Source organism: Grus americana, chromosome 3 (assembly GCF_028858705.1).
Source record: "Grus americana isolate bGruAme1 chromosome 3, bGruAme1.mat, whole genome shotgun sequence".
Classification (NCBI taxonomy): domain Eukaryota; kingdom Metazoa; phylum Chordata; class Aves; order Gruiformes; family Gruidae; genus Grus; species Grus americana.
This window is the reverse complement of record NC_072854.1, coordinates 124,085,289-124,112,499: the sequence shown is the minus strand read 5'-3', so window position 1 is coordinate 124,112,499 and position 27,211 is coordinate 124,085,289. Positions and strand designations below refer to the sequence as shown.

Sequence of the window (27,211 nt, the reverse complement as noted above, 5' to 3'; positions counted from 1 at the left end):
TGGCAATGGTTCTGCAATGGGGGATGCAGTCAGGTGAAAACCTGGTCTGTGTGGCACTGCCATAGTCTGCATGTCCTTCTGACTGTAAAGGCAGCTCGCTATCAAGTGAACAAAAGCTAATTAACACAGCAAGGACACCAATGCACTGAGCATATAACCTATGTGCTATCCAACCCTAGCCTGAAATACAATACCTGATTTTTTTCAGTAGTGAATGTGTAGCTCATCAGTGCACACTTTGTGAACTTATGAAACAAGGGACCTTAAGATAGAAGGCATTTGAGATATAAAACAAGGGACTTAGAATATTTGATATAAGGGACCAATTTTATCAATAAAATCTTATTGTCCTTCTGCTTTTGCAGGCTGAATGAGCTGGTTTAGGAATTCTAACTGTAGTTCCCAAGCTGAGAACATTTAAGTTCAAGTTGAGTTCAATAGCAACTATCAGAAGGAGAAAGCTTATCTAAATGATGATATTGTTTTTAGCACTAATCATACTATCTGTTGGCAGTACCAACATGCTGCAATCTCCACAGCTCCCTACGTAAATAAGCAGATTCCTGATGCCGTTCCAACTTCAGAAATGCCTTTGAAGGCATTATTTAGTTATGAATTTTTCCTACATGGTTATGTGATACTTCTAGGGTGTTGCTGTATGTACCCACAGATGCCTTGTTTTGAAGAAATGTATCTAAAACTTATTTACTTTCAAAGTAGAATTGGCAGGCACTGGCCTGTATTTTACCTTCTTGTGAAATAAAAATGAAACGGTTAAAAGAAATTCACCTTCACGCCTTCTACAACTTTTGAATGATAAAACAATAAAAGCAAATTATGAAAATAGTACTTTAAAAAGACACATCAGTTGATTTGGTCCAAAATATACTCCAGGGATGGGAGGGGATTGGAAGAGCTGGGATAGAAAAACACAATGTTCAGGTTGTACAGTTCAAGTAAAGTGAAATGGATGTGCCGAAGTTAAGATTCCTGTGGCAATATCAATTTAACTCTGCTACAAACAAGCAGCGTTATGTGGTACTGATCTAACAAAACCATCGGGAACTGTATCTTGTAAATTTTTGTTTGTCTGTCTTGCCTTAAGGATTCACATTAGCCGTCTCTCCATTTGAACTGAAGTGGAAAAATCCAATTTTCCATGTAATTCTTCACATGAAGAGGGCTTAAAATGAAGTTTTAAAAGTTCTTTCTTTGAAAGAGAATAGATACAAGAGGCGAAGCCAGGTAGGATCAAAAGAGAGGCAGAGGCACTAGGGAAAAAGAAATCTATTCTTTGAAGGTAAAAGAAAAAATAAAGGCAGTATGAATATTTATGAAGGAAGAAAAATAAATATCAAAGTCAAAAAGATGTGTCATGACAGAGGTGACTAAGTGGAGGCTAAAGAAAGGAATGGGGGGGGGGGAAAGCAAGGCACATACTTAAGAGCTGCTTTTCACTTACAGAAATAGTTTGTTAAACACTTTATTACAATTCAAGACTAGCAGTGTGATCTGCTTAGATCACCAAGGTGTGTTTGATGCTTTTTGACTGGAGAGCTGGTGAGTATCTGCCAATGTCTGTATTTTGCTGCTGTTTCTCTGATTCAAAGTCTAATTGGAGCTGTGAGAAGAATGCCGAAACACTAAGTGCTGAGGTGGTACAATGCACCCTGTGTAGTGCAGGAGAATGTGTCCTGCTGTGGTTGCATGTGCCTAGGATGTGGTGAGAGCAAGACGTGAGCCCAGGGGGGGTTATGGTGGGCTCTGGGCGAAGGGGGACAGACAAGAAGGGTAACTGAAGTAACTTGAGGGTGTGCAGCGCGCTGAAGATTGTAAGTTGGAGCGGTGCTTGGGAAGTATTTGTTGTTCTTTCAAAAACCTGACAAAAAAAATCTTAAAACTGAAAATTATTATTATTTTTGGCCCCAAACTAAGATTTTTCTGGGGTTTAGCCACATTTTTTTCTGTTTGGGAACAAAAAAGAAAAAAGACACCAAAAAAATACTTTGTTCTTTCAATGAGCCAGTAATAAATAAAAACTAACATTTTAAAAAACAGAAGTTTCCTTGGGAAGAGAGAGCTATTTTTCTTCCAAAATTACTTTGCCTTAAAATTGCGATCGACTCTGCTCTCAGGCTAAGGATCTGACTTCCCAGCTGTCTTTAAGCAATCAAGTAAAAGTAGCAATTGGGACAGCTTTTCTCTCTCTCTCTTTTTTTTTTCCCCCTGGTCTTTGGCTGGGAAGTTACATGGGCTTGCCTCAGAATAGATGCTGTGCTACCATAATCCTGGCACTTTTCACTGAAAATGAGATTTCAGCAGTGTTTCCTAGAGTAAGTAGAGTACTCCTGAAGTCTGCTTGCAGGGCTGTCGGGATGGTGAAATGCAGCAACCTGCTTTTGTTTGCCTGAGCATGTGATTTTTTTTCTCTTTTTTTTTTTTTCTTATACCTTGTGATCTTCACAGACTTCTGGCGAAGCTTAAAAGGTTAGTTTGAGGAGGGAGTGGCTATCATTTGTTTAGAAAATAAATAGAAAAAAGTAGGCCAAATACCAGTAAAGTTCCAGTTTTAAGATATTAAACTAACACACAACATTGCTGACCTGAAAAGGTCACATGAAGTGGGAGAAAGGATGTATTTAGACTGATTGCCAGGCAGGACGTGGGATCTCTCACTGACTTGGCAGTAGATACTTCAGCTTTTGCTATTAGTGCTGTTTCTAATGCTCCTTATTTGCTAAGTTCTTAAGTTTGACAAGATCCATGCCTTATTTTCTGGTATTTACGCAGTATTAAGCAAGTGTGTAAATCCATTCAGAGAGTAACCAAGGCCTACACCGCCCCCTCTTTTCTGCTTCGTCTTTGGTTAGTAGGCAGGATGCTCAGAAACCTGGGAAAATGGAAGTTTTGAGAGGTTTTCCTTTGGGGTATGCTATCAGATAACAAGGTTATTTGTAACATGTTTAAACTTGCTAAATATGGTGGGATAGGGATCTTTGCTTCCAAATTTGTCAGTGAGAGTGAAGAAAGAAATGAATACTTAAACTACAATAGAGCCATTACAATTTCTTCGGAAGAAATCATAAGATTTAATGAAAACGTAAGCCTGCCTTCCTACAGTCTGACTTTAGGGTACTTGGCTAGCATAAAGTAGAAAACCTAACGCAGCAGATAAATAATTGCTGCCACATCATCTAAGCACATCATTATCACTGCTGGATGAGATGAAAGGTATTTACAAATGAAAGTCTGCCAGGAGAACAGAGTCAGCTCAAGCTTGATCCAGCTCCAGCTGTAATCAATAGGAGCCTTCAACTAAACTAGAGCTTAAGGAACAAACTAACCTCTTTCTGAAACGTGTTACACTTCCAATTTTGCAAAATTAAAGCTGGAGCTCATCAGAAGTGAGGTGCAGAGGGATTCGGTGCCTAACAAAGCTCCTTGTTTTACTCCACGCGTTGTTTGATGGTCTTCAAAATTATACTTTCCCCTCTGACAACCTAAGCCCCTGTTTGTCCCCCTTAAATCTCCCACTTTTACTTTCCTCCTGTTTTTCTTCCCCCATTCCTCTGGCTTCTTCCCTTCTAATTTTTCAAGGCAGAGAATGTGCCTTTGTTTGTTGAAGAGCAAAGCAAGTATATGGCACCCTATTCATTATATTTATGAATCATATCTAACTGAATTTTTCCCATAGCCCAAAGGTGGCTGTTTGCCCAAAGGCACTGCTCTCAGCGCCTGTATTTTCTATTTATAAGGTGTATTTTAGTTTACATCAGAAGCTGAGGGAAAGACTTCTGCTTGATATCACTTCTGCCAAATGAAACCCACAGAGAAGCTGTGGCCAAGGGAACTCTGTACAAAAGTTGTCTGGGCTCTGTAATTTTGTCCACGTGGGTGCATGGTAGTATACATTAGTTGCCAATAAAAACAATCTAAAATAGATACAGCACTGTGCAAGTCTTGAGATGATCTTAAAATGTACAGAACACAGGTAAGTGAGCTCTGGGAGAGAAACACGTTTTGTCAAAACACAGTTTGGTGAGGAAATCAGCTTTTGCAAGCTGGTCACGAAAGAACAAGAAGCTCCTCTGACAATCCCTTCTACTGCGTACAAGTTGATGAAATTCCTGAAAGAGTAGTTTACAACTGAATTAAAGAAAATTGTTGTTTTTGAGACTATTTGTGGTTGTGACAAAGTGTGGGCGCTCCCCAGAACACGTTGATGTTAAATAGGCAGTATAGCCAAGGACAGGGAGGAATTAACCATTTCAGTCCCCAAAGGTCTACACTAGCGTTAGCTACTGCTCAACGTCAGGCACGGCTCCTGGCTCTGGGTCACCGGCAGGCATCGAAGCACCAGCAGCACGGAGCCTAGTATGCGTGTAGGAGGAGATCTACTCTGAGACAACTGTTAGTACAGATGCCCATCCAAACTAGGCTTTTTGCCTCCAGAGACCTGCAGGAATAAGTAAGAATTGGCTTTGTAGCTAACATGGGGAAGGGAAGGAGCAGGCCCGGATGGATTCACTGGACAAGTTTTTTAATACTTTGTGGCATGAGATGTTTCTCTTGCTCCTGGCTGCAGGAACAAAGATGAGTGGGAAGCTTTAGCCATCCTTCCTGAAAAGGCAGTATTGAGGCCCTTCCTTCTCTTCATCTTTCTTTCAGAAGGTATTTTGCTTTGGTTTCAGTCTATTCCCTTCCCTCTTTAAAAGGCATGAGGTTCCAGATTTTGATTTTTCTTGCTAATTGCCAAGGATATGCATCTCTGCCTTGCTGAGGGATGCCCAGAACATTATCACTACATTGATCAACATAACTCTTTCTTTGCCTGGTTGTCTCTAGCTCGAAGTAGACAGTCAGAAATGTTTGATTAAAATGTAATCTAGCCTTTCCATGACCACTGCAGAGGTTAACTAATGAGCACAAGCCTACAGGGGAATGTAAGGGCCTCATATGCTGTTGAATACAGGCCAATCTTGGTTGGTCAAAATAAGTATTGCTCATAAATTCTTGCAGGATGGGAGAAGAGATTTCTCAATTTAGACTTCTATCAAAGCTATTGGAAAAAGCCGTCAATCACACTCAAGGTTTTCATAGATGTCTTGCTGCCTCAAATGCCTTCCAGAGGGATTTAATTCCAGTGTGATTGACTGTCCACTCAGCTTTGCAGCTGTGCACTTCAGGGGGGAAAGTCCATGCTGTGCTCATTCATCTGCTGGATGGCAAAAAATATAGAAGACACTAGTGGCTCTTTCTTCATGGAAGTGCTACCTTCCAATAACTGATGAGGCAAGAGATGAACTGACAGAAGATGAATCTAGGGGAGACTGATTAAATCAAAGTAGTTAATGCCAAGAGCAAAGAATAGAATTAAAAGGTAAAGCAGAGAGACATGTACCTAAGTATTAGTGAGATGGTCTATTCACAGTGGAGGAAAAGTAAACATCTACAAGCACATTAATTTCTTACCAATAGGATAAGAGGAAGAATTGCTTAAAATTCTCAAGCTAAAGTGTTCTAAAATAAGTTTTTTGATAACTTTACCAATCCTATTGTTATTTATGCTACTATGATTTTTGTTAGCTTGAATAACCCAAACCTCTGTCTGCAACATTAAGCCTTCTCCCACGCTAATCAACTTCAAATTTCTTGTGTAAGCTTAAGAGGTCTAATGTGGTACTTGTATTTCTCTGTGCTGTTGGCTTACAGATGCCCTCATCATGGCTAAGGATTCCACTGTTCTGCTGGGATGCAAACTCTGGACTGAAAGACAGGGCCACTGTCAAGCAATCTACAACCTAAGAGAGGAGAGAGTGGAGGATTTCAAAGGATGACAAGAACCAGTGTGGTAGGCAATGATATTTTCAGCCTGTAAAGTTTTTTTTTTTTTTAAGCTTTTGCAAAATACATGATTTCCAGGCAGGAACTACTGAAGAGGAGGGGAAGTTTTTTAACAGACTGTAAACATGTAGGCTTAAGTAGCTTGAAAACTTTCCTATATAGCACCTAACCAACTCCATTGATTTAGAGGCTGGTTTTAATTAATCAGATGCTACCAGTAAATATGCAAAACACTGGTGGAAGACCAATGACAAGATTGGTTTCAGGCAGTTAGCTGAGCATCCTCTGTAGCTAGGTCTGTATCTAAACTTATTTAGGACCTAACAGACTATTAGTGTGCTTCAGAGATTTCATGGACAGGCAAAAAGATCAGTATGAAAGAAAAGAAATACAGTGTTTCAGATAAGAACAAGATAGGATCGCTGAACTGATTTCAAAGTTTGAAAAACACCTCAGAGAAATGAAAACTAAGTCATGAAAGTTCTTGTATCCTATTATTTTCAAAAGGACTGGGAAGTGTTCAATGTGTTTTAGGATCAAGTCCAAATGATTTTTAAGGACTCATTTTCAATGAAAGGAAAATAAAAGGAAGCAAAGCATAATAGATAAGTAATGGCTGAATACATTAAAACCAGAAATCTTTTCAAAGCAAAGAACAATGATCTCTTATCTACAGAATGTTCAGTAACTAGGTTAATGCTGCATATTGACCTAAACTCTTGGGCTTGATTTATTATTACTTTTATTTGTGCAGTAATTGTTATTTCCCCCGTAAGTTGTCATACTTATTCCATGTACGTGTGCTTGCCCAAAATGCCCAGTAGTAGAGCAAAACCTCTTGAGCCAGAAAAAGAATCCGAGGAGATCATGGAGAGAACTCCCTGTGACCGTACGGCTACATGTCATTCTGTCCCAAACCAGTTGTGTCCGCTGCATCATTCTGCTCCTCATAATGAAGAAAATGTTTCTGATTTTCAGATCATAACAATTTTGCAATTCAATTTCTAAAAGGGATAAGATTTTACAGACAGGATACTGAGGAGATGATTATTTTAGTCAAGCTAGGCATCACCTCCTACAGAAGTGGCATGAAGTATCTAGTTAGTAAAAGTGACAATATTTTTTCATCTGGCACTGTAAACTGTTCACACTCCTATTTAGAGTTACCATAAATCATGAACTGTAAAGTATCTAGTTTCCTAAAGGAGCAGCTTTATTTCATTAACATTTTGAAACTCACGTTGCGATGTTGCTAATTGTATAGTAATTTATCCAGCATCACAGTGTGAATTGCTGTTTTCAGTCAGCTTTTGGCACTTGTTGCGAGTTGAAGTAAAGCAGAGAGGAAGAGAGAATAAAGAATTAGGCACAAAACCGACATGAAGAGTATTTAAAAGGGACAGCACCAGTAGATGTGAGGCAAACTGGGATACTCAGCAGAATTATCTGAAAACTATGTCCCAGCAATGTAACTGCAAGCTGAGTAAACAGCACCGTTCCTTCAGATCAAGGCTACTCCCTCCTATACTTTCAAGCATTTCCTACCCACCCGTGAATAGGCTCAGTCTGCGCTTGGTATTGCAGGCTTGCTCTAGCAAGTTTTTTAGTGAGGGTTTTTAAAATAAAAGTTCCTAGCAACAAGGTGAAGGACTAATTCAGGACAGCGTTCCTATTCAGGACAGCGTTAAGTAATTGTGTAAATTTAGGCATGTGCAGAGATGTCAGTGAAATTGCTGGGATCCAAGCATGTGCCTTAAATGCTGGAACACAGCTAAATGTGCCTTAATATGACACCTCAAAGTATAAACGGTGGTTTTGTTTATTAAAATCAGTCTTGATAAACTTTCAGAAGAAGTTTGGTGGGCACTAGCTATGAATAAATCTTTGCATTTATTCATAGCTTTGCACATTAAGTAGCATAGACACTGATCAGTGAAACTTTACATTTTTTCTTCGTTTGTGGATACACATTGATAGTTTGGTTTGTTTTTTTTTTCTTTAACAAACTGAAAAAGCTGCAGAGATTTCGTTTGTAGCAAGAGTTGGGTTGTGGGAGGCTGGGAATGACATTCAACTTCTCACTGGCCAGCCTGCTTGCCATGAAAATGTTTTCATTCAAACTCAGGGCTGCCCCAGAACTGCGTTACTTCCTCATCTTCACCTTTTGTAAGAATGCAAACAGCTTTTCCCATAAATGCAGCACAGTTTTATAAAAATTTCAGCTCTGAAAAGTGCAGTAAGAAATAGTCTTAGTGGTAGGTAAAACCTAAGAAAGTGTATTTTTTAACTTTGTTGAAGAAAATAGACTAAAGTAGGAATGGAAGCCAAATGTTTAAAAGTATGAAGATGGAAGGTTTTCTCAGGTGAGAACTTTTTCACTGCCTCTGTGCACACAGTGCCTTCCAGAAGGAAACTTTCATTGGTGACTGGCACCCTCTCTGTGCTAGAGCCAAATGAAATAATAAATAATTCTAAATAGTTTGATAAGTAAAATTGAGGGACCAATGCAAACCAGCTAGAAGTATAATGAGAAATGAAGGGGGGAAAAAAAAAATGTATCTTTAGCACATCTCTTCTCTGTCTCTAGGGTGAATTGAAAGGAGGGGTTCTGACTGGATATAAGGAAAAAGCTTTTTCACCATTAGGGCAGTCACTAAGTGGAACACGCTGCCCAGAAAGATTGTGTGCTCTCCATCCACAGGGGTGTTCAAGACCTGACTGGATAAACCTTCCTGGTCTTGAGGGTCTGATGAACCCAGTCTGATCGCAGAGCTCACCCTGCTTTGAGCGTGATGTTGGACTAGATACCTCCTGAGATCCCTCCTCACCTGTATTATTCTGTGATGCTGTAAATATACTCTAAGCTATTAACCAGAATGGAGACCTGTACTACCTTTCTTTCCTCTGACAGATAGTGTTCTTCAGGCAACAGTTGAGTCAAGTGAGGTTTCTGATTAAAACATTTATGAAGGCTGAGTCACAAAACTTATTTTTATGCAACCTAAGCACCAAACTAAATAAATTCAGGACAGCTGTGAACTGAGAGGTGGAAAACAAACTGTAAGGAAGTAATTTGGTCATCACTAGGCTAAATTGTGAAATTAGTGCTAAGAATAGTTAACAATGGGACATAAGCATTTAATTTTTCAAATTAAGGACAAATGATAGGAATGGAAAAACCTGCATATTATCATTCCAGATTTTAAGGGCTGTTGTCTACCCAGCCCATCCCAATTGCATCCCAACGGGACAGTAATGCTGTCTTGAGTCTGAATTTGTGTGACAGAGACGGTTCTGTAACTTTATGCCATAAAGCTGGAGTGCGTGTTAGCTGGTGCATTGCGTGAGCTTCTGTGGTGTTCTGCAAAGACGGTCTTGAGCTGATCCAGGCAGATCCCACGGCTGTTCTGCTTGGAATGTTATGGCCAAATTAAAAAACATTTTTGTGTTGCCTTTTTGCTATTTTTCATATTTTTAAACACTTAGGATCGTTCTTTCTGGCTGAACCCCCTGAGTGGCCATTCAATCTGTGAAAATCCCAATTGGTCCCTTTGGTCTCTTTAATATTTTGCTTTCAGCCTACTGATCATAGCTGTCGTAGGAGTGTGACTCCACCCTGAGGACAAGGCGCTGTGAAATGGCTCCTTAGCCCCTGTTTGGTCACAGATGAGGCATGTGTATGGAGCCCCCGGGGCTCCCACAGCATCTACGAGCCAGAATTTGCTGAGGCCAGTTTTTGGCTAGGTTGGACATGACAAATACTAAAACAAAGAATCAAATGCAAAGAATGATATAAGCTGCTGCTGCTTTTGTCCCAAATACTAAACACAGCAATAGCGTTGTGAAAAGTGTGTGCTTGTTAAGGTATGAAAGTACATGTACCTCTAAGCTGTTCAGAGTAGGACAGACTTCCCTCTACATGTATATGTTGTTCAGAAGAATGGAGCTGTAGTAAAGCCCCTGAAAGCTGTGGCAGTACAAAATGATGTCCCCGAATTTCAGTATTGCATGCTTTTCCCCACAATAACAAACTGTGATTCCTGTGATAATGTTCTGAGATGAATACTTGATTTCTTTTTGATACAGAAATGTTGTAAATTGCATTTTACAGTGAACAGTGAGATCAGATTATTTGTACATTGCTTTGTCAGAATTGCAGAAACTTTTGTCTGAATTTCCCAATGGCTTTTATTTTCAACAAAACTATACTGGTTTGCGCTCTCTAAAAAAAGTTTCAACCTTCTGTAGCTTGTAGGGCATGGTATGGTTCCGTTACGATACTGAACATCTGATGTCCACCAGACTGATTAATCAAGGCTTTGGGGAATAGGCTTTATGCTCAATCCACAGGTAGTGGTCACCAAATGCAGAAAGATGGAAAATTTAACACGCTGTGCTTTCTCAAATCAGGCAGCATGAGATACCTCAGAAGGGTACAGATATTGCCAATCTACTTTCCAACAGGTAACCTCATCCCGACATTCTTAATTATTAAAAGATTGCCTTAAACATATAAATTAGGTTTGTTATGCCTTTCAAAAGCTGTTTTTTTTAACTTCTGGTCTCACTGTATAAAATGTCCAGACCTTTGTTTAAGTTCTTGAATTGCTGGCCTCACTCATATCCCATAGCAGTGAGTTGAGGAAGCATTTCCTTTTCTGGGGTCCTCTGACTATACTACCTTTCAGCATCATAAATGAAGTTTTGAATTGCTGCGTTTCAAACTAGGAAACAGCAGTTGCAAGTCTGCTTTCTCAAACTCCTTCATTATTTCTGTATGGTTTTGCCACACTTATCCCTCTTCTCCGTTGTTAAAATCCCTCCTTGTCCCCTAACTGTTGCTTTCTCCTGCTGTGAGCCGCCTCTATTGTGCAATATTCCCCTTGAAACGGGCTGAGCAGGATTGCTAACAGCCGTGCTCCTCCTGAGCTGTTTGATAGGTAAGAAAATCAAGCAAGTGAACTGTTTCTGCATCGCGAACAGCCACTCGTGGAGCTCCGGCTTCTCTGCTAGCTGGGGAATCCCCCAGGAAGCTTTCACGAGGGTGGAGAAAGCGGAGACAAGACCAAGACTAGTGCTCTAAAGCTGTGCTTAGGGGAAGAGGCTGAGGGTGTTCGAGGGTGTTGCTGGGTGGATCTCCTTGGCTAGTTTCTGGTTTTGGCTTTATTACATGGCTGTGCTTTCAATTTATTTCAAAGGTGCCTGGAGCCTTATAAATCTGCATACATAGTAAGGAAGAGATTCTCTTAACGGTGAATACTGAAATTTGAGTGTAATCATAATGGAGAGAACTTTTTGATTTAAATACATAACGAAGCAACCTTTTCATAAAGATATCTTCTAGAAATGGTGAATTTTCCCTTTCATAGGCACATAGAGCCTTCTGATTGAGGAATACTTTATCTTGGAACACAAAGCAGCCCCCTCCCCAAAACAATCGTTTGCCACATGCTGAATAATAGATTAAAACTTAGAAATACATTTTCTGGATTGTTTAAATAATGGTCCAATGGTGTTTACAATGGGAAAAACTGGTGGTTTTCTCCTGCACCCAACTTTTGCAGTGCACAAACCATATCAGGAGGATGGTTATAACTCTTCCAACTCAGGCTCATATGAGCTGTAATGCTCTCCTGCTTCTGCAAACCCCAGCAGCTTGACAGGTGCTTAACCAGTACAATGTTGTTGACTTAAGCCTATCATTTTTATCTGCTTGTACAGTGCTATCTGCACTAGGTGAAAAATACCGGGCCTTAAAGTGTTGGCAACATCTTAGGGTCTTGCAACCATTCTGAACTTCTTTTCTACTCAAGTAACATACAAAGAGTGAGCTGGAAAGAAAATCTGTCTTCATCTTTCAAATTAAGCCAGATAAGGTTGAGGAAGATCTAGATGCGGAGTAAACACAAGCAGGATGACTTCAGATAAGAATGTGTTTTTTTCTTTACCCCTAGGAAATGGGAATGACTTTTGGGTTCTGCACACTTTCCTGATTTAGTCTCCAACAACTTCTGGGAGGAATAAAGCAAGATATCTTCCACAGCCTATGCGGGCAGATCAGTGGGTGCTCCAAAGCTTTCCTTATTTCTGATGTGACTATGCTCTAACTGCAATGCCTCTTGAAATATTACTGCTTTTAACTAGCCTGAAGTGTGACAGGCAATAGGTTGTTTTATCCGGTTCACCTTTATCATCTGAAAGTTACGTGGAGAACTTGTTCCTGATAAAAAAAGTCCCTTGAGAACAAGAAAGTGCTTTAAATACTACAAGATATAAAAGTACAAGTAAGATCTGGTAACGCAGGTGCAAAACAAAATGATTTCAAAATTGATGTAGAACTTGGTAACTATTTTTAAGGCACTTGATAAAGATATCTATTTCTTGAAATGATGCTATCTTTAGCAACTTAGATGAACCTTCTCCAAGTACTGAATGGTATTTGTTGCTTATAAATGTGTATTTAATTCCATTTCTTTTTCTAATACAGCCCAGACACCCAAAATTCTCCATGGAATAAGTCTAGACAAGAAAGATTGCTTTTTCCATCTTTCTGATCAAGATAGTTTTACAAGCTAGGTCAAGTCAGCTAAAATCACACTTAAATTTCTGCTCACTTTGCCATGTTTTATTCCTTTCCTCTGTGCAAGTCTGTCATTAAATGTTAGCTTATTGGCAACCTCTTTAAAACCATACAGAAAATTGTTACCTGTCAGAAGTCCTTGTATTTTCCAATTCTAGCTACTTCTGGTAGAACAGGCAGCTGTTACAGTATTGATAAGGATTTCTTTTTAAATTGTTAATGCTAAGGGGTATGCAGTAATTGATTGGCCATATTACTGTTTTTCTAGCATCATGGTATTTTTTCATCCTGTAAGATTTCTCCCCCCCCTCCCCCCCCAAAAAATTTACTCTTTTGAATTTTAATTATTGAAAAACAAACTTCTCGATCTTCATATAAACACCAGTTTTACACAGCAATCTGACTTATCAAAGTGTTTCTTTTTGTGCAAGTTACAGCTGGTAGTGGAATTTAGGTGTCAATAGTATGATTATTTACTCAGAGGCCAGCAGAAAGCCAGTTCTTCATAAAGACCATCTTTTTGAAAGAAAAGATTCACGAGCAGACAGTGACTAATTACTCTGAAAACTCAGGCTGAAGATTTTACTGGTGTTGATGGACAATAAACATTCCTGAAGCCATTCAGGCTTGAAACTTTAAAATCACCATGCTTGAAGCTTTAAAATCACCATACTTTCCATTGCTTTCACTATCTATTGAGGTCTGATTGCACACATTATGACCAGTTACCTGTTAACAGAAATCCCACCCATGCAGGCATATGCATATAAAAATCCTTGAACAAGTTCTGTTTGTACTCAGGAAACTACATAGAACATCTGTTCAGGCATGGACTAGACATGCTCAAATGCAATGTCAGATTTGCTTATATCATGTCATACTGGGTCATGCGTTAGGCTAGAAGTTTACTTCAGATTAAGTTCAGCTTGTAAAAGAAAGCGCAGCCATGTCTTTTCCTTTTCAGAACTGATTTAAATTGGCTTAAATGATGCCTAGATATGTTCACTCAAAGGCATCGATTTTTGTGATCAGGAGTTAATAAAGACAGGTTCAGAGCTTCCCAAAGTAAACATCTCTTCCCAGGAGATACACCTTCATACACTGAATTCTGTATCACCCTATTTAAGAATTTTACTTATTTCTGGGGTTAGTCATCCATGCTCATATCACTATCCTCGACCAAACAAGTACCATTTTTCCCACCTCCCACAAAACTAGTGTTTTGTCAGTAAGAAATGAAAATATAAAAGCTGTGAAAAGAAAACAAAAAAAAACCCCCAAACAACAAAACACAACCAAACCAACACACTCCCCCTCCACGCTTCTAACTGCAGAATGAATTACTAGGCAGAATAGTATGGGGCACTTCTCAGTTAGGTGAAGTTACTTATTTAAGGTATTCAGTAACAGCAGCAGATGAAAGTCTACTGAGTACTGAGCTATAAAAATGCCTAATTAAGAGATTGGGATACATTATGTCAGAAAAGGTCCAATTCTTCATTTCTTAGCACTGTAGCTTACGAAAGTGTGTGCAACACATGTTGTTTTCTTAACTTTTTCAGTTTCAGAGCTTCAGGTTTTACCATATAATTATACATAACAAAAATTAATCATTTCTCCACTATTTTTACAACAGAACAACTTTTAAGATGATTTCAGATCAACAAATAAAACACATGTGAATGAGCATAAAAGGTATTTTAAAGTAACTACTTCATAGCTCTGTAATTTCCAAATCCCTCCTGTATTTTTAGTAAAGTTAAAAGGTAAATGAAAGAAGGTACAAGCGGGATTCTTGTGCGTTTAGTAAGCTCTTTCAGGTTAAATTTTGCTGTATATTGAATTATGGCAAATAACTTTCTCTCCAAAACTATTGCTTTCTGGCTACTACAAAAACAAAACTTAGCAAATTCAAGATGAAAACAGATATAATCTTTGAAATTTCATGCTTTTTATCCATGAACCTTACATGGCTGATTACCTATTCCATATATTCTTGTCACATACAGACAGAAGAGAGCTTACTAGCGAAGTTCAGGTCTTTAGATCTTGTGGATAGAAGCAATTGAACTTTATGACAGGTATGTGGCAAACTTCCCTTTGATAAGAACCCTTCAGCCGAAAAGATGCTTAAATTTTGCATGAAGTATTATAGAACATGCATAAATTATGATAGGCCAGAAAAAATAGCTCAAAAAGCATCACAGAGGGGAAAATAAGAATAAGTATTTTTGAAGTATAATGAAAGGAGATGGCCAAGATCAAATTATATGAACTCATGAACAAAAAGTAAAAGTTGTTAGTTCACACACGCACAGGACAAAGGGGTTGCCATAATAGTGTTGTACAAGAATAGTTGACTGTATCACAAGATATGCAGAATGTTTAAGATGCAACCTGGTAAGCTGAACTCAAAAATTACTCTCTTGTGGTTTCCACCAGACCAAAAATATCTCACTAGTATGGTCATTGTACTTGATGATAGGAAAATGGCAAAATAGCAAGCCTAAACAACATAATTAATTCAAGTAATGGTGGAGACTAGTTTGCTTGGCTATAGTGCAGCAGACATTTTTCCTTAGTGTAGGACATGCAAAGGAACCTAGGCATCACTAGCTGGTACAGTGAGGAATCAAACAGACCACTTCTGTATTTATGGAAAGTTTTGTTTTTCCTGTAGGACTATTTTGGCACACACAGAAAGGCAAAGATAAACAGTAGCTTTCATCTTCCATTGCCAGCATGAAAAAGAAATTAAGAAAATAATTTAGAGAGAAAATAAAATAAGGAAAACAACAATTCTGAACTTCAGCTCATTAACAAGTTTTCCAGCTTGCTAAATTAGTGTCCTGTCATTGGAGATGCTCAAGAAATGTCTTGGACCTTTAAAAAGTGTGTGTCTAATGCTGAGATCCTTCAGAAATGTTCTAGGGTTGGAAAAGGTGACTTCGTGACCCAAACTTCAAAAATGAAAATAAACCACAGATGAGAACATTTCCATTATATACTAAGTAATCTGAAGCAGGCGTCAGGTTTGAAAATGGAGGAAAAACTATTGGTTGAGAGAAAATTACCTTGAGCAAACAACTGGAGAAAGGAGGAACATACAACCTTTCTCAGCAGGCTAAAGAACTATAATGCAGTAGTCCAGGATGAAGTAACTGCAGACCTGCTCAAAGCAAACACATTGAGAACATTGCTATAATCCTTTCATGGAAGATGGAAAGAATCTATGCACAAAGTGGCAACGGCATCACTATAAAGTTATCCAAGAAGTGAGCTAAAAGTAGCTGCCAGGATGCCCTCACATTGCTGTTGCTGCCAGGGAAACTTTCTATATCATTGCAATGCTATAGACTGCAGTTCATTGACAGCGGGTATTGAAACAGGGAACAAAAGCCAGCCTGTGCTCTCACAGATTGTATTTTATGCGATCTGATGCTACTGAATGCAACAGATGATAGCTATCCTTCCTTGTAGGGTTTACTGACTTTTAGGATGCTTGTGTCTGAGTGTTTGTAACAGAAATAGGGAATTCCTTGAAGGGATAAATAAATATTCTGTGCCTTTTGATGGAGTGCCAAGCATACTGGGATGCCCAGTCAGGATCAGATGTAAGCGCATTCTTCCCCTTTGCTATCTGGTGTTATTCCTGATTGCATTATGAAAAAGACCTCCAGCTTAGTGAAACGCTGAAGGAGGACAGATGGCTGGAGGTTTGGACTTTCTTCAGGCCATGTGCCTTCTGAATACATTTGCAGTGTTTTGTCTGTCAAAATAATAGAGCTACTAAGCAAACAGGCTTTACAATCAACAAATCAAACCCCAAAGTATGACAGTCAATGTGACTACCGTACAATCCCGTTTTGCTTGAATAAGAAGCCATGAGAACTGCTAATGAGTTTACTTAAACTGCATAATCACAATTCAAGAAGCTAAGGTAAATACAATTTTCGGAAGCTTGCCTGAATCTAGGACACTTAGCGTGATTAGCATATGGTATGAATCTGTAGCTGTAATGTACTGAGCATATTCCTGCAGGGGTCAGAATAATGGAAAAGCAGTAAGTAACTAAAGGAAGTGAAGCAGCTGCTAGTATTTATGCTTGTGATGGATGTTCACAGTAAAATGGTCAGACAGAACAGAGAATATCTATCCAAGGTCTTGACATGACACTCACAGCTGTGCAAACAGTACAGATGGGAAGATGATTCAGAGTGGCCAAATTTTGAAAATGCCCGAAAACAGGCCCTTGAGCCCTCAAAACAAGATGTTTTTTTGTGACCTCCCCTCTGGTCCCTCAAGGCTATTAGAGAGATGCTCCAGAAAGGGCTCTCTGCAGCAAAATGCAGCGGTTTCACAGATTAACAGCTTGAAGAATTGGTTCAGGATGGGCTGATGAAAGATGATCTCTGCATGATGTACCCAAATGTACAAGAAATTAATTGGCACCTATGAACACTCAGTACAAAGAGCTGTGAAAATGTCAGCTTGTATTCTTCTGTGGATTCTCTTAGACGTGCAAAATTCCTACGGCTTTTCCAAGTAATTAGCATTCAAATGGCACGTGTATCCAGGTCACTCTCTTAGGGGGACTACTGCTGGCAAGGAGTATTTTCCACTTGCTGAAGTACTGCAGCAAACATATGAACATATGAACTGTGCCTGAGTAAGCACTTTGATGAACTAATGGCATCCTGAAACAGATAACTACACCTTATCTTTCCTACCACAGCTTCTCTCCTCATCCTTTCCTCAAACTAAACAAGTCTTGTGTTGTTGAGAGGAACAACTCTGGAACTGAACTTGTCACGACTCAGGCTCTTTCAGTGCTTCTTAAATACAAGCAGGAGAACTTGGGATGGTGCAGTATTTTACAAAAGGCTCTCCAAAACATTTCTAGGGCCAGCCTAAGAAACTATTATAGGTGTATTTTAGGCTGCGTCTATATTAGCAAATAGTGTGGACCCACAGGAGCAGATTTAGAAGTTGGTGCAGAGGCTCCAATGTCCAAGTTCGTGTGTTTCTGAGGGTCTCTGGGCTCTCTTGAGTCTGGTCCTGGAGCCTGAATGCTCGTTAGTGGTTGTGGCATATTAGTGGAACTCCTGCAGTGCATTTCAGATTTAGTTTCATCTGAACGGGATGTGGTTTGCGTGTTCTAGACCGCTCAGTGAGGCAAATGAAAAGGCGTTAAGTGGACCTCATTAGGAGGTACATTTCAGAATGCAGTCTGCACCCCAGCCAAAACATCAATGAAGAGCACCCTGCCGGAGCTACACCCAGACTCTCCAACCTGAACCAGCTCTGCAAAGGGCCAGGCTGAGTGCACCTCCACTCATCCAATTTTTATGTCCTTATGTGCTAGTTGCACATCCCTGACGTATGTATATACACACACATATATCTGTAAAAAATATTCAGTGATTTCTGTATGGAAAACAAACCATCATGAACTGTTCCCCCTTCTCCCTCTCACCTTGAAGAAGAAAAAAAAAAAAAAGAGGAATCCTAGAGATGCAAAATTTAGGCTTGAGTTATTTACAGTAAGTTAACTTGAGGTAAAAGCCTAGACTGAGTATGGTAAGTTACTTTGAAAAGAACTGGAAAACTAAACAACGCCCCCCAACCCTTACCAATTAAGGGATCCCTAAAATGATTTTGCAGGAGGAAAAATAACCACAGCACAGAAAACAAGTTAATTCCTTTCCTTCACACGCCCCCACCCCCCACCCCCCCCGAAGGAAAAAAGCAACCACCATCCACCAAGTCTAGGCAGAACTATCTGGAAAATGTCTCTCTCTTCCATATAAGAAAGCATTGGTATCTTTTATTATACGCTGTCTCCTCCCTGTATTTTACAGTCAAGGTAGCCCAAAGGGTTATAAGGGGACTAGAGAAATACAGGAAGCTAATCTAGCTGAGAAGCAAAATTTAGCTCACTTTATTGCTTGTATTGCCAGCATGATAGGAAGGCAAAGAAAAAAGTTCTTTTCCCTTCTCAAGTTTACAGGTTACTTAAGGTACCAATGCCTGGTCTTTTTTTCCTTCAAGTGTCATTAACATTCTAGGAAAAGCTAGTAATTTGTTACAGACTAGATCTGACAAAATTGAATTAATTGGGTGATTTTCTTTTGACTTCAATAGGACCAGACTCAAATCATAGAGAGCCTAACAACACAGTAGAAATATAATTCAGTCTTGTATGCAGGCAGCAGAGTGTAGCTATTTATGTTTTTTAATCAGGCAAAAAGTGTCTGTGACTATTAGCTCAGTAATTTGCTTAGAAATATTTCTTACTCTGTGTTTTGCTTTTCCCAATTTGAGTCACACTCTCACAATGACAGTTTGGAACATCTGAGTGGCTTCCTGAAAGCGCTGGCAGGTGCCACACATGGGAATCTACCTCAGTGACCAGTTCAGCAGCCCTTTGAGTTACAAGCAAATTGAGAAGTGACAGCGAAGTATGACCTTAGTTAAGGTCATAAACTCAGAATTTAAGATACAGTCAACGTGTTTTAAGTTGAAGCACAAAACTCAGGGCTCTCTATGTAGTCTACATAAGAGATCTTCCTCCAGAATAACCTCTGCCTCATCAATTTTGGGGGTTCCTGGCACTTACTGCTCACGTACAGTATCTTATGAATTTCCTAGGAAATTTTTGCTACCCCCACTTCTAACATCAACGCAACTATACAAGAACACATTTCTGATCGCTAGCAGTTATAAAAGTGATGTATATCATAGGAAATTGCAGTCATGTCCACGGCGATGTCTTCGGCAAGGCAGAGTGCTTTGCTCTCAACCTGCCATCTGTGCTATTCATGCGCTACATGGGTTCTAATAAGTAACAGCACACACTGCAGACAGAAAACTCTCACCACTGATAAATATTGTAGTTGTCACTTGTCTTCTTCAGGTCAGAAGTTAAGAAGGTATTACGTATCTTTTGTAACTCAGGCATATGGCCATGTTGTGGTAGATTAAGAAGTGCAGAGAATCACACGCCTCTCTGACTGTTTCTCATTCCTGTTAATAGGATCTGGCCACGCTGCATCACTCTTTACCTAAGGATGAAGCGCAGCGCATCACTGAGGCCTCTTAAAGTCCAACAGGACTAGTGTTGTATATGCGTGTCTATTCCGAGCACAGAAACCAACAGGAGTGCGTTTGGCCTATTGTACCCTCACTATTCTGCGTTTAAAAAGGGAGTGGACGTTTGTATTAAAACAGAAGGCCCCTCATACTCTAGTATGATGTCAGTAATACAGCTCCTCAGAGCATGTTATCGTTTTAAACAGAGGTCTCCACACTTTCACATTGGTTATAAAATACTTAGCGCTGCTGGACTGGAAGGAAAATGTCATACATCTGCAAACAATTAGAAGGAGCTGGACTTCATATTTGATTTACTAAACAATAAAACAAGCTTAAGTGTGACTATATGTGTAAGTTACACTCCCTAGGAGCCTCAAGCAGTTATCATAGCAAAGTCTTTTAACCATAATTAAATAAATCCACAGTGGGACCATTGCTGATCAAGATTATCTTTTATAAGATATTTTCAGCAGTGAAAAGCATGAAGATCATGAAGTTGAATGCATGCTTTAAGTGCTCCAAAAGTCTTTTATCGTTTCTTTCAAGCACACTGTCCACTACCCTTTTTCCAGCTGGAATTCATTCAGCACAATACATTTCAGCTTTTAAACACTAATATTTCCATGCTTTCTGCATTCAGATTGAAATTTTGGCATGAGGAAATTAGTAGCAAAACTCTGATTCAGTCAAGCCCAAGATTTCACCATAGTTTGTGTGTCTGCTAGTTAAAAAGTTCTGGTACTATAACAACAGTTAGCTGTTGTTATAAATTAACCACAGATTTGTGAATTGAATATAAATATTTAGCTCCAAGTTTCAGGAAGCCAGAGCATAGAGTAAAATAATAGTAATGCATCACCACCAATCTTCTCAACAAAACAAAAACCTCAACCAGTTGTCAGTCTCCAAGTTAACCCTAACTCCCAATCTTCATTTGGAATATAAGGTACATGCTGTTAAACTTTCCTATGCTACCCTCAATTTATACACCTAAAGCCAGTGTAGCAAAAGCTGTGTTCATGTTTGGAAATTTTCTAGCATTACTTGCATTTTTTAATCAAACAAAAATGTTGTTACATGCTAAAGTTGAAGTGGTTTATTGTGATTCACCAGCGATGAGTGTGTCGGCCACAGTAACACAGCATCACCTGAAGGAGGGAGTGCTGGATGAAGCACAGGAATCTGGTACTCTGTTCCTGGTTCTGCTGCTACTTTGCTAAGTTAGATAAGGAAAAAAAGCCAACCAATCTGCCATCCTTGGCATTGATTTTCTCTTGATAACCCTAAGTGAACGCTCAGGGTTAAGGGAATCGTGGTACTGACCTCCTGCAGTAGGTTCTTTACTGACATTCTTGAATTAGAGTGACAGAAATGTTGAACATTAGCAGATAAGCCAGAAATGCAACTCTGAGGCTTTGCCTACAAAAATAACTTATCCAGCCTCTATGATGATTACTGTGCTTCAGAATGACAGGGAATTTACTTACTAGTGATAAATAATGTTCTGTATACATGAACACCAGGGAGAAAGGAACTACCACTGTATATTACAGCTTGCCCTGATTATAGTCACTCAAGTACTATTTTATATGATTATACTGTTATGGGCCACAGAGTGGAAAAGATGAACTATAGGGTCAAGTTTTGCCCTCTGTTTGCATGGGTATCCCACTAACGTACTTGAAAACCAAGTTTATGAACACGGAGTAGAATGTGTTTTTATGAAAGAAAACAAAACAGTGGACAAAACATTTGTTACTTCAGCAAGTATAAGAGTAAACTATTTATATAAAATAATAAATGAAACAGTCTTAGTTTACAGTTGCGCTTGTGAGTCTGGTTCCTGAATGCATACAATTAATGTTGCTAATACCCTGAGAATTTTGGCACTGTGTGTGGTGCATGTACGCTCAGATGAAAGCTCTTCATTGCCATAGTTTCAGAGGCTGGCTAGACTATGACTGGAAGTGAGCTGGCAGGGTCTGCGTAGAACTACTTCCATAGAGACCAGAAGAACACAAGCTGTTCAGATGTTTGGTTGCTACTGCTTGATCATACGTAACAGAAACACTCTATTCTTCTGCATTACAAATTGGTCTAAACAAGAGTTCATAGGGTGGTTATTTTTTGTTCTATTCAGTATTCACTTACTGAAAAATACATATCTTTGCAAATCTTTAGAAATCATGTATGTATGACTTGCTATGTTGCCTACTTTTTTCAAAGCGCTGCCTCTCCTGGACATAGTTAATATAAAATGTTTGACTAAAGTTGCATACTTGCATTAAGGTTGGTTTTTGGGGGTTTTTTTTGAGGATCTACAGACAACAGAATTAAATTCTACTCATTAGCCTGAAATAGATGAAACAGACTGTAAGGCTGCAACAAACTGCAAGTTCTGTTACCTTGAACAATAACAACACCACGCATGTATTTTATTTACATATCTTAAGTGCGTATGTGAGCAGTTAATGGTGCAACAATATAGTCTAGTAAATGCAAGAGTTATAGGCTGTCATTTTTGAGGCATTAGATTTGTTATCACATACACTCCAATTATACTGAAAGTAAAACACACGGCAGCTTGCTTACCTTGGCATACATTGTGATCACTTTGCTCATACCCAGCTGCACACTGAATTTGATGAGTTGGGTTTGGAGGGGCACGGTGAGGATCAGCTGGAGTCCGTCGAATGACGTTGTTTCGACCACTAGTGGATTCAGCTGCTGCTTCTTCTCGCTCATTTACAATAATTTGCGCTGTTCTAGGTAGACAGAGGTATCCTCCATAGTGGTTAACACATTTCATCCCACCTTTACATGCATCTGGGACTATTTCACATTCATCAATATCTGTGGTTAGCAACAACACAAGTCATGCCTTTAACAGTTGAACTTTCTGCGACAGCCATTAATACAAATAACACAATGAGACATGCAAGTACACCTCCTTGTCCAGAACAGGGGTGTGTAATGATAATACTTAAAGAATACCAATGATGAGTCTGTCTTTGAAAAGTATTTACTGTACCTTTGCACCGTTGCCTAATGGGATCCCATTCATAGCCATCTGTGCATTGCTATAAAGAAAAAAAAATAAGAATTAGGCTACTCAGGATTGTTTATTTTGGAAAAATAATCAAGCATATTTCAATGAACTCAGAGTTTGCCACTAAGGGAAATGCAATGCTTGCATACCTTGGTAAGCTATAGAAATGGCTATTAGTAGAGCATTGCTGTGCAGGAGCAACGACAAGTATATACAGAGAGAGCCTCTATCTCAGGAAGTTCCCAAGATATCATTTGCTGTGAGTAGGTAGGTTTTATTGGGGCCTCACTTTCTCCTTGCCTCGTTCCTATACGCTGTTTTAAAGCATCTGGCATTAGTCATTGTCTAAATCCTAGAAGAGATGAGCCTTTGGATTGACCCAGCTGGCCAGTATGAAAATCTTCTTATGAAAAAGAAGCGAGTTTTTCCTGAATTTTGATCTTGTTCACTGCCTTCCAAAAGGCGAACATCCTTCATTCCTGGGGCCGGTACGCCAGAGGGACTAACAGGCCTCTACATCCCTGTACCTCATCCTCTCTTCCATTAGCACTCTAGCAATGGGGAAGGATCCCATGACAGCTAGAAATTCATTCACATGCTCTTTAATCACATGACTCCAGGAACTGCAGTCTAGGAAGAACAATTTATATTGTGAGATATAGAATAAACGGTTGGAGTTTATAACAATGGGACTACTTATATAAATAAGACTTTGCAGAAATAAAACAAGACTATACTCAGCAACTATTCATATCAACGCAGACGAGTGACTTCAGGAAGAATTTTAAATATTCTGCCCTGCAGTTAGGTAGGCATCTTCATTATTCCCCTGCCCAAAAGCATTACATTGTCTGGAGCACAGTAATTTTAATCACGGGTGACAGCTACAGAAACTGATTAGCAAAGTATCACAACGCTACCAACTACAGCGGATGCATTTAAAATATCAATGAATCAACTGAGCTGCACTACGTAGGTGCATATACATCCTATGCCGCTTAGGATATTACTTTAATGGCCCTATAGTACGAAAGAATTGAGTCGGCTAATGTAATTAGTCACAGTCAAGCAAGCTAAATCTTGTTGCAACTTCTCTGCTGCAGAGGAACTATACAAGTGACATATTTGACTTTCCGATACAGAGATCCACTTGTTCCACATACCATCCTCAAGTTATTTTGAGGAACTTGTTCCTAACAGACACTGACTGAGCAACAGGATTGAAAATATTTTCTTCATTTGCAGGTGACACTAGCTATCTGCCAAACGTAACAGCGAGTTGTAACTTTGGAGGCTTTTTCTTCCAAAGGGGTAAGTGGACAGCAAATTGTATTACAATTCTCAATCTCTAAAGGAATGACTACATGCTGAGTTGATAACACCAAAGTTACTGTAGCTATGAAAACGCAAACCCAAAGGAAAATAGCTAATTCATGCATTTACTGAATCACCCAAGTCCTGTTAATGCACAACAGGAGTACTGTCTAACTGTAAGGAGCCAAGTCCAATGATTACTGCAGCTGAAGGGACTTCTACAATACAAAAGGATTTGGCCCTAAATGAATACAATGTACGCATGAGAAACAGTAGCATCCTAAGAGTAAAATTTCCAAAAGCTAAGGTTTTTTCTTAAGTAGTTTTACATGATTAGAGTCTAATGATCACTGAAGCACCTACATGCTAAGACCTCTTTGAAAATGGAAGATAGGAACCTAAGTCATATATGCATGCTAGAAATTTTCCATTAGTGTAAACAGAATGATGTAGGCTTATCAGAAAAATGCTACTTAATTTTTTAAAAAGAATGTGTAATAAATGCAGAGAAAGAAGGGGGTGGGATGCCTATATTAGTCTAGATTTTCAGAATGAACTGAGATCTTCAGTTTCCCCTTCTATAGGGGGACTTAAAAAAAATAAACTACAGAAGCCTCTAAATAGAAGTACTCCCAACCTTCAAAAATCTATTGCTTATAAAGCCCAGTGCTAAAGTATTTTATGACTGACTTCCTGATGCTCACTTGAGGCTTCTTTGAGCCCCATCTTCTACAATAAGGTCCAACTCTGCAATATTTACTTGCTTGAGCCATCCCACTGACTTCAGTGGGATTACTTGTATAAGACACAATCTCAGTCTTTGGCTGTGGTTCTCTAACTTTTTGCATGTGTGCAGAATTTTCTGCTTGTGTGGCATTGCGCTAATGTCTGTACACATACTCAGAGGTCCACCCATATGAAGCAAGTTGCAGGGATTACAACTGTAATCAGATGTGAAAATGCGGGTTTTTCCCCAGCCCAAGCCGATGTAATTGCCACTCCTTCTATGACATGCATTATGCAAGCCAAAGACTGAACACAAGCAGATTAAAAAAAAAAAAGTTTTAGAAAAAGGCCTTTAAATCTTTTGCCCTATCACTTGGTTACAAGCAGAACCTATTTCCAGTATTCTTGTACAATTTTATCAAACCATACAAAACCACTGCTCAAAACCAGCTCAGAAACTAAGAGTCCTATGACCACTACGGGACTTTGATGCTTCATTAACACCACTGAAATTTGAAGTACTTATATTTTTTTAAAAACAGCTTGAAATATCCAAAAGAAAACACAAAAAAAAGTTTGACCTAATTATCTGTCAAATTGTGTATATTTCAAATGAACGTCCTAGAGATCCTATCTTTATGAAAATGGATTAAAAAAATATTAAAACCTCATAATTTTGTTCAGTTCATCAAGCTGAGTACATAGAAAAGCTTTTCAGAACAGGCAGTTGTAGCCTATTTTGCTCAATCTTCTCAACTTCAAAACACTGTTTCAGTGCAGGAACAGCTTATTTTATGGTTAACATTCGAACTCAAAGAACTTTGTACTGCATGCTATACACTGGCAAGAAATTTGGTTTTTCATAAGGGTCATTTAGAAAAGAATCCCTGCAAAGCAGTAATTATCTCAAACTGTATTAAACCTTACCGTGTACGTTATGGTTTCCTCAGTTTCCTGCGAATGTACTGTAATAAGAATGAGAGCAGCCAAGAACATAGCTGTCAACATCGTGAACCTTGAAAGAAAGAAAAACAAATAAAGCGGGTATATTTTTAGCGGTCTCCTTCGCTGGAGGAGGCAGTCAGCACCTCCGGGAGCGGGTCCTGCCCCGGCTGCGAGCGCAGGGCGCCCGCCCAGGCCCCTACCTGGCTGAAGCGGCCGGGACGCTGCCCCTTTTCTCCTGCAAGAAGAGGGCGAGGTTTGGCTGCGCTTCCAGTCCGTTGTATTTTATCCAGCTGAAGGGGAAGGAGGGCGGGGGGGAATTATAAGTAATAAATGGAGTTTAAAATAACACAGCACTTAATGCCACACTGGACTGGAAGCGGTGCACTCCGCCGCGGCGCTGGGCAGGGAGCGGGCAGTGCGACTGCGCTGCCATCGCGCGTTTTGGGGTGGCAAAGCGGCTTTTCAGTAAAAGCTCACCGTCCCCCAGACGGGCGGCAGGCTGGAGAGGAGCCCCGGGAGGGACGCGCCGCGGGAACCACCTCCCCGCGGGGACAGGGCACCGCTGGGCCGAGCTGCGCCGCGCCAAGAGCGGCTGCCGCCGGGCACCTGCTGGGCTCGGCCCGGGGCCGCCCTGCCCTGCCCCGCAAACCCGCCCCGGGGAGCGGCCCCCCGCCCCGAGAGGCACCGGGACACGCAACCGCCCCGCGCTGCCCGCTCCTACCTGCGGCGGAGCCGGTGCAGGCGGCTGCTGCGGCTGCTCCCGGCGGCGCGTTACCGCGGCTTCAAGCCCCGTCTGCCCGCTGGCTCCGCTGCGGTGCCGGCGCCCGCTCACTCTCTTTCCCCCCCCCCCCTCACCTCCCGCGGGCCTTCAGCTAAATAGAAACGGTCCCGGCTCCTACCGGAGCCCCCGGACGCCCCCTACCGACCCCGCGGCGGCCGGCGGCCGGAGCCCTTCGGCGGGGCGGGGCGGGGCGGGGCACGGCCCTTCGCCGCTCCCCGCGCCCTCTCGCCGCCGGCCGGGGCGCCCCGAGGCGGGGCAGGTGCGGGGCGCCGCCGCCATGTTGGGTCTGTGAGGGAAGGGGGCGGCGGGGTCTCAGGCGGCGTCCTGAGGGCGGCCGTGGCCAAAGCCACCAGGGTCGTGTTGCAGGGAGGGGATGGGGGTCCCTCCTGCCATCCCTGCCCAGGGAAGCTGTGAGGGGATGGCTGCCGTTCCCCACAAGAGTCGCTCCCTCATGCTGGGCACAGCTGTGGCACATTGCTGCTCGAAGTTGGGCGCTCTAGCAGAGCGGTTGGCACTGTCACAGTTGATGTCTCCATGACAGCGCAGGGGAACCATAATTTTGGGGATAGTCATGGATCACACGCATCAAGCTTCGAGTCTTGGCAACTAATGAAGGAGCCCCATGAGGCAGAGGTGGGAAGGAGGGAAATGATGCGGGACTTGCTAATTTACCTTATCTAGATTATAGTAGGCCTGTAGGTAACCCTACCGTATGTAGTGTAGCGTATGGTATGGTTTGCCCTATTGTCTGAGGTAGGGCTGTGATCCCAGGAGCACCAAGTGTGATGGCTGTCTTGCTCCAGGACAAATGAGCGTCGCCATGTTCTTACCCGAGCTTTCGATCAACTGGCTCGTGCTGGGTGCTGGGCTTGCTCCT

The 27,211-nt window shown here is 40.7% G+C and overlaps 1 protein-coding gene across 3 annotated transcripts in view; it reads right to left on the bottom strand.

Annotated features, from left to right (window-relative positions):
• EFEMP1 (EGF containing fibulin extracellular matrix protein 1) overlaps positions 1-26,462 on the bottom strand; it is a 49,267-nt gene extending 22,805 nt beyond the window's left edge. For 2 of the 3 annotated variants that reach the window (XM_054821811.1, XM_054821813.1), the window contains exons 1-5: positions 26,275-26,462; positions 25,754-25,843; positions 25,536-25,623; positions 22,551-22,599; positions 22,112-22,372 (exon numbers count right to left, since the gene is read on the bottom strand). In XM_054821811.1, coding sequence (XP_054677786.1) covers positions 22,112-22,372; positions 22,551-22,599; positions 25,536-25,616 — 391 coding nt within the window. In that variant the 5' untranslated portion in view covers positions 25,617-25,623; positions 25,754-25,843; positions 26,275-26,462. The remainder of the gene's footprint in view (positions 1-22,111; positions 22,373-22,550; positions 22,600-25,535; positions 25,624-25,753; positions 25,844-26,274) is intronic. The other variant, XM_054821812.1, reaches the window with a different exon arrangement.
• Positions 26,463-27,211: the final 749 nt, after the last annotated feature.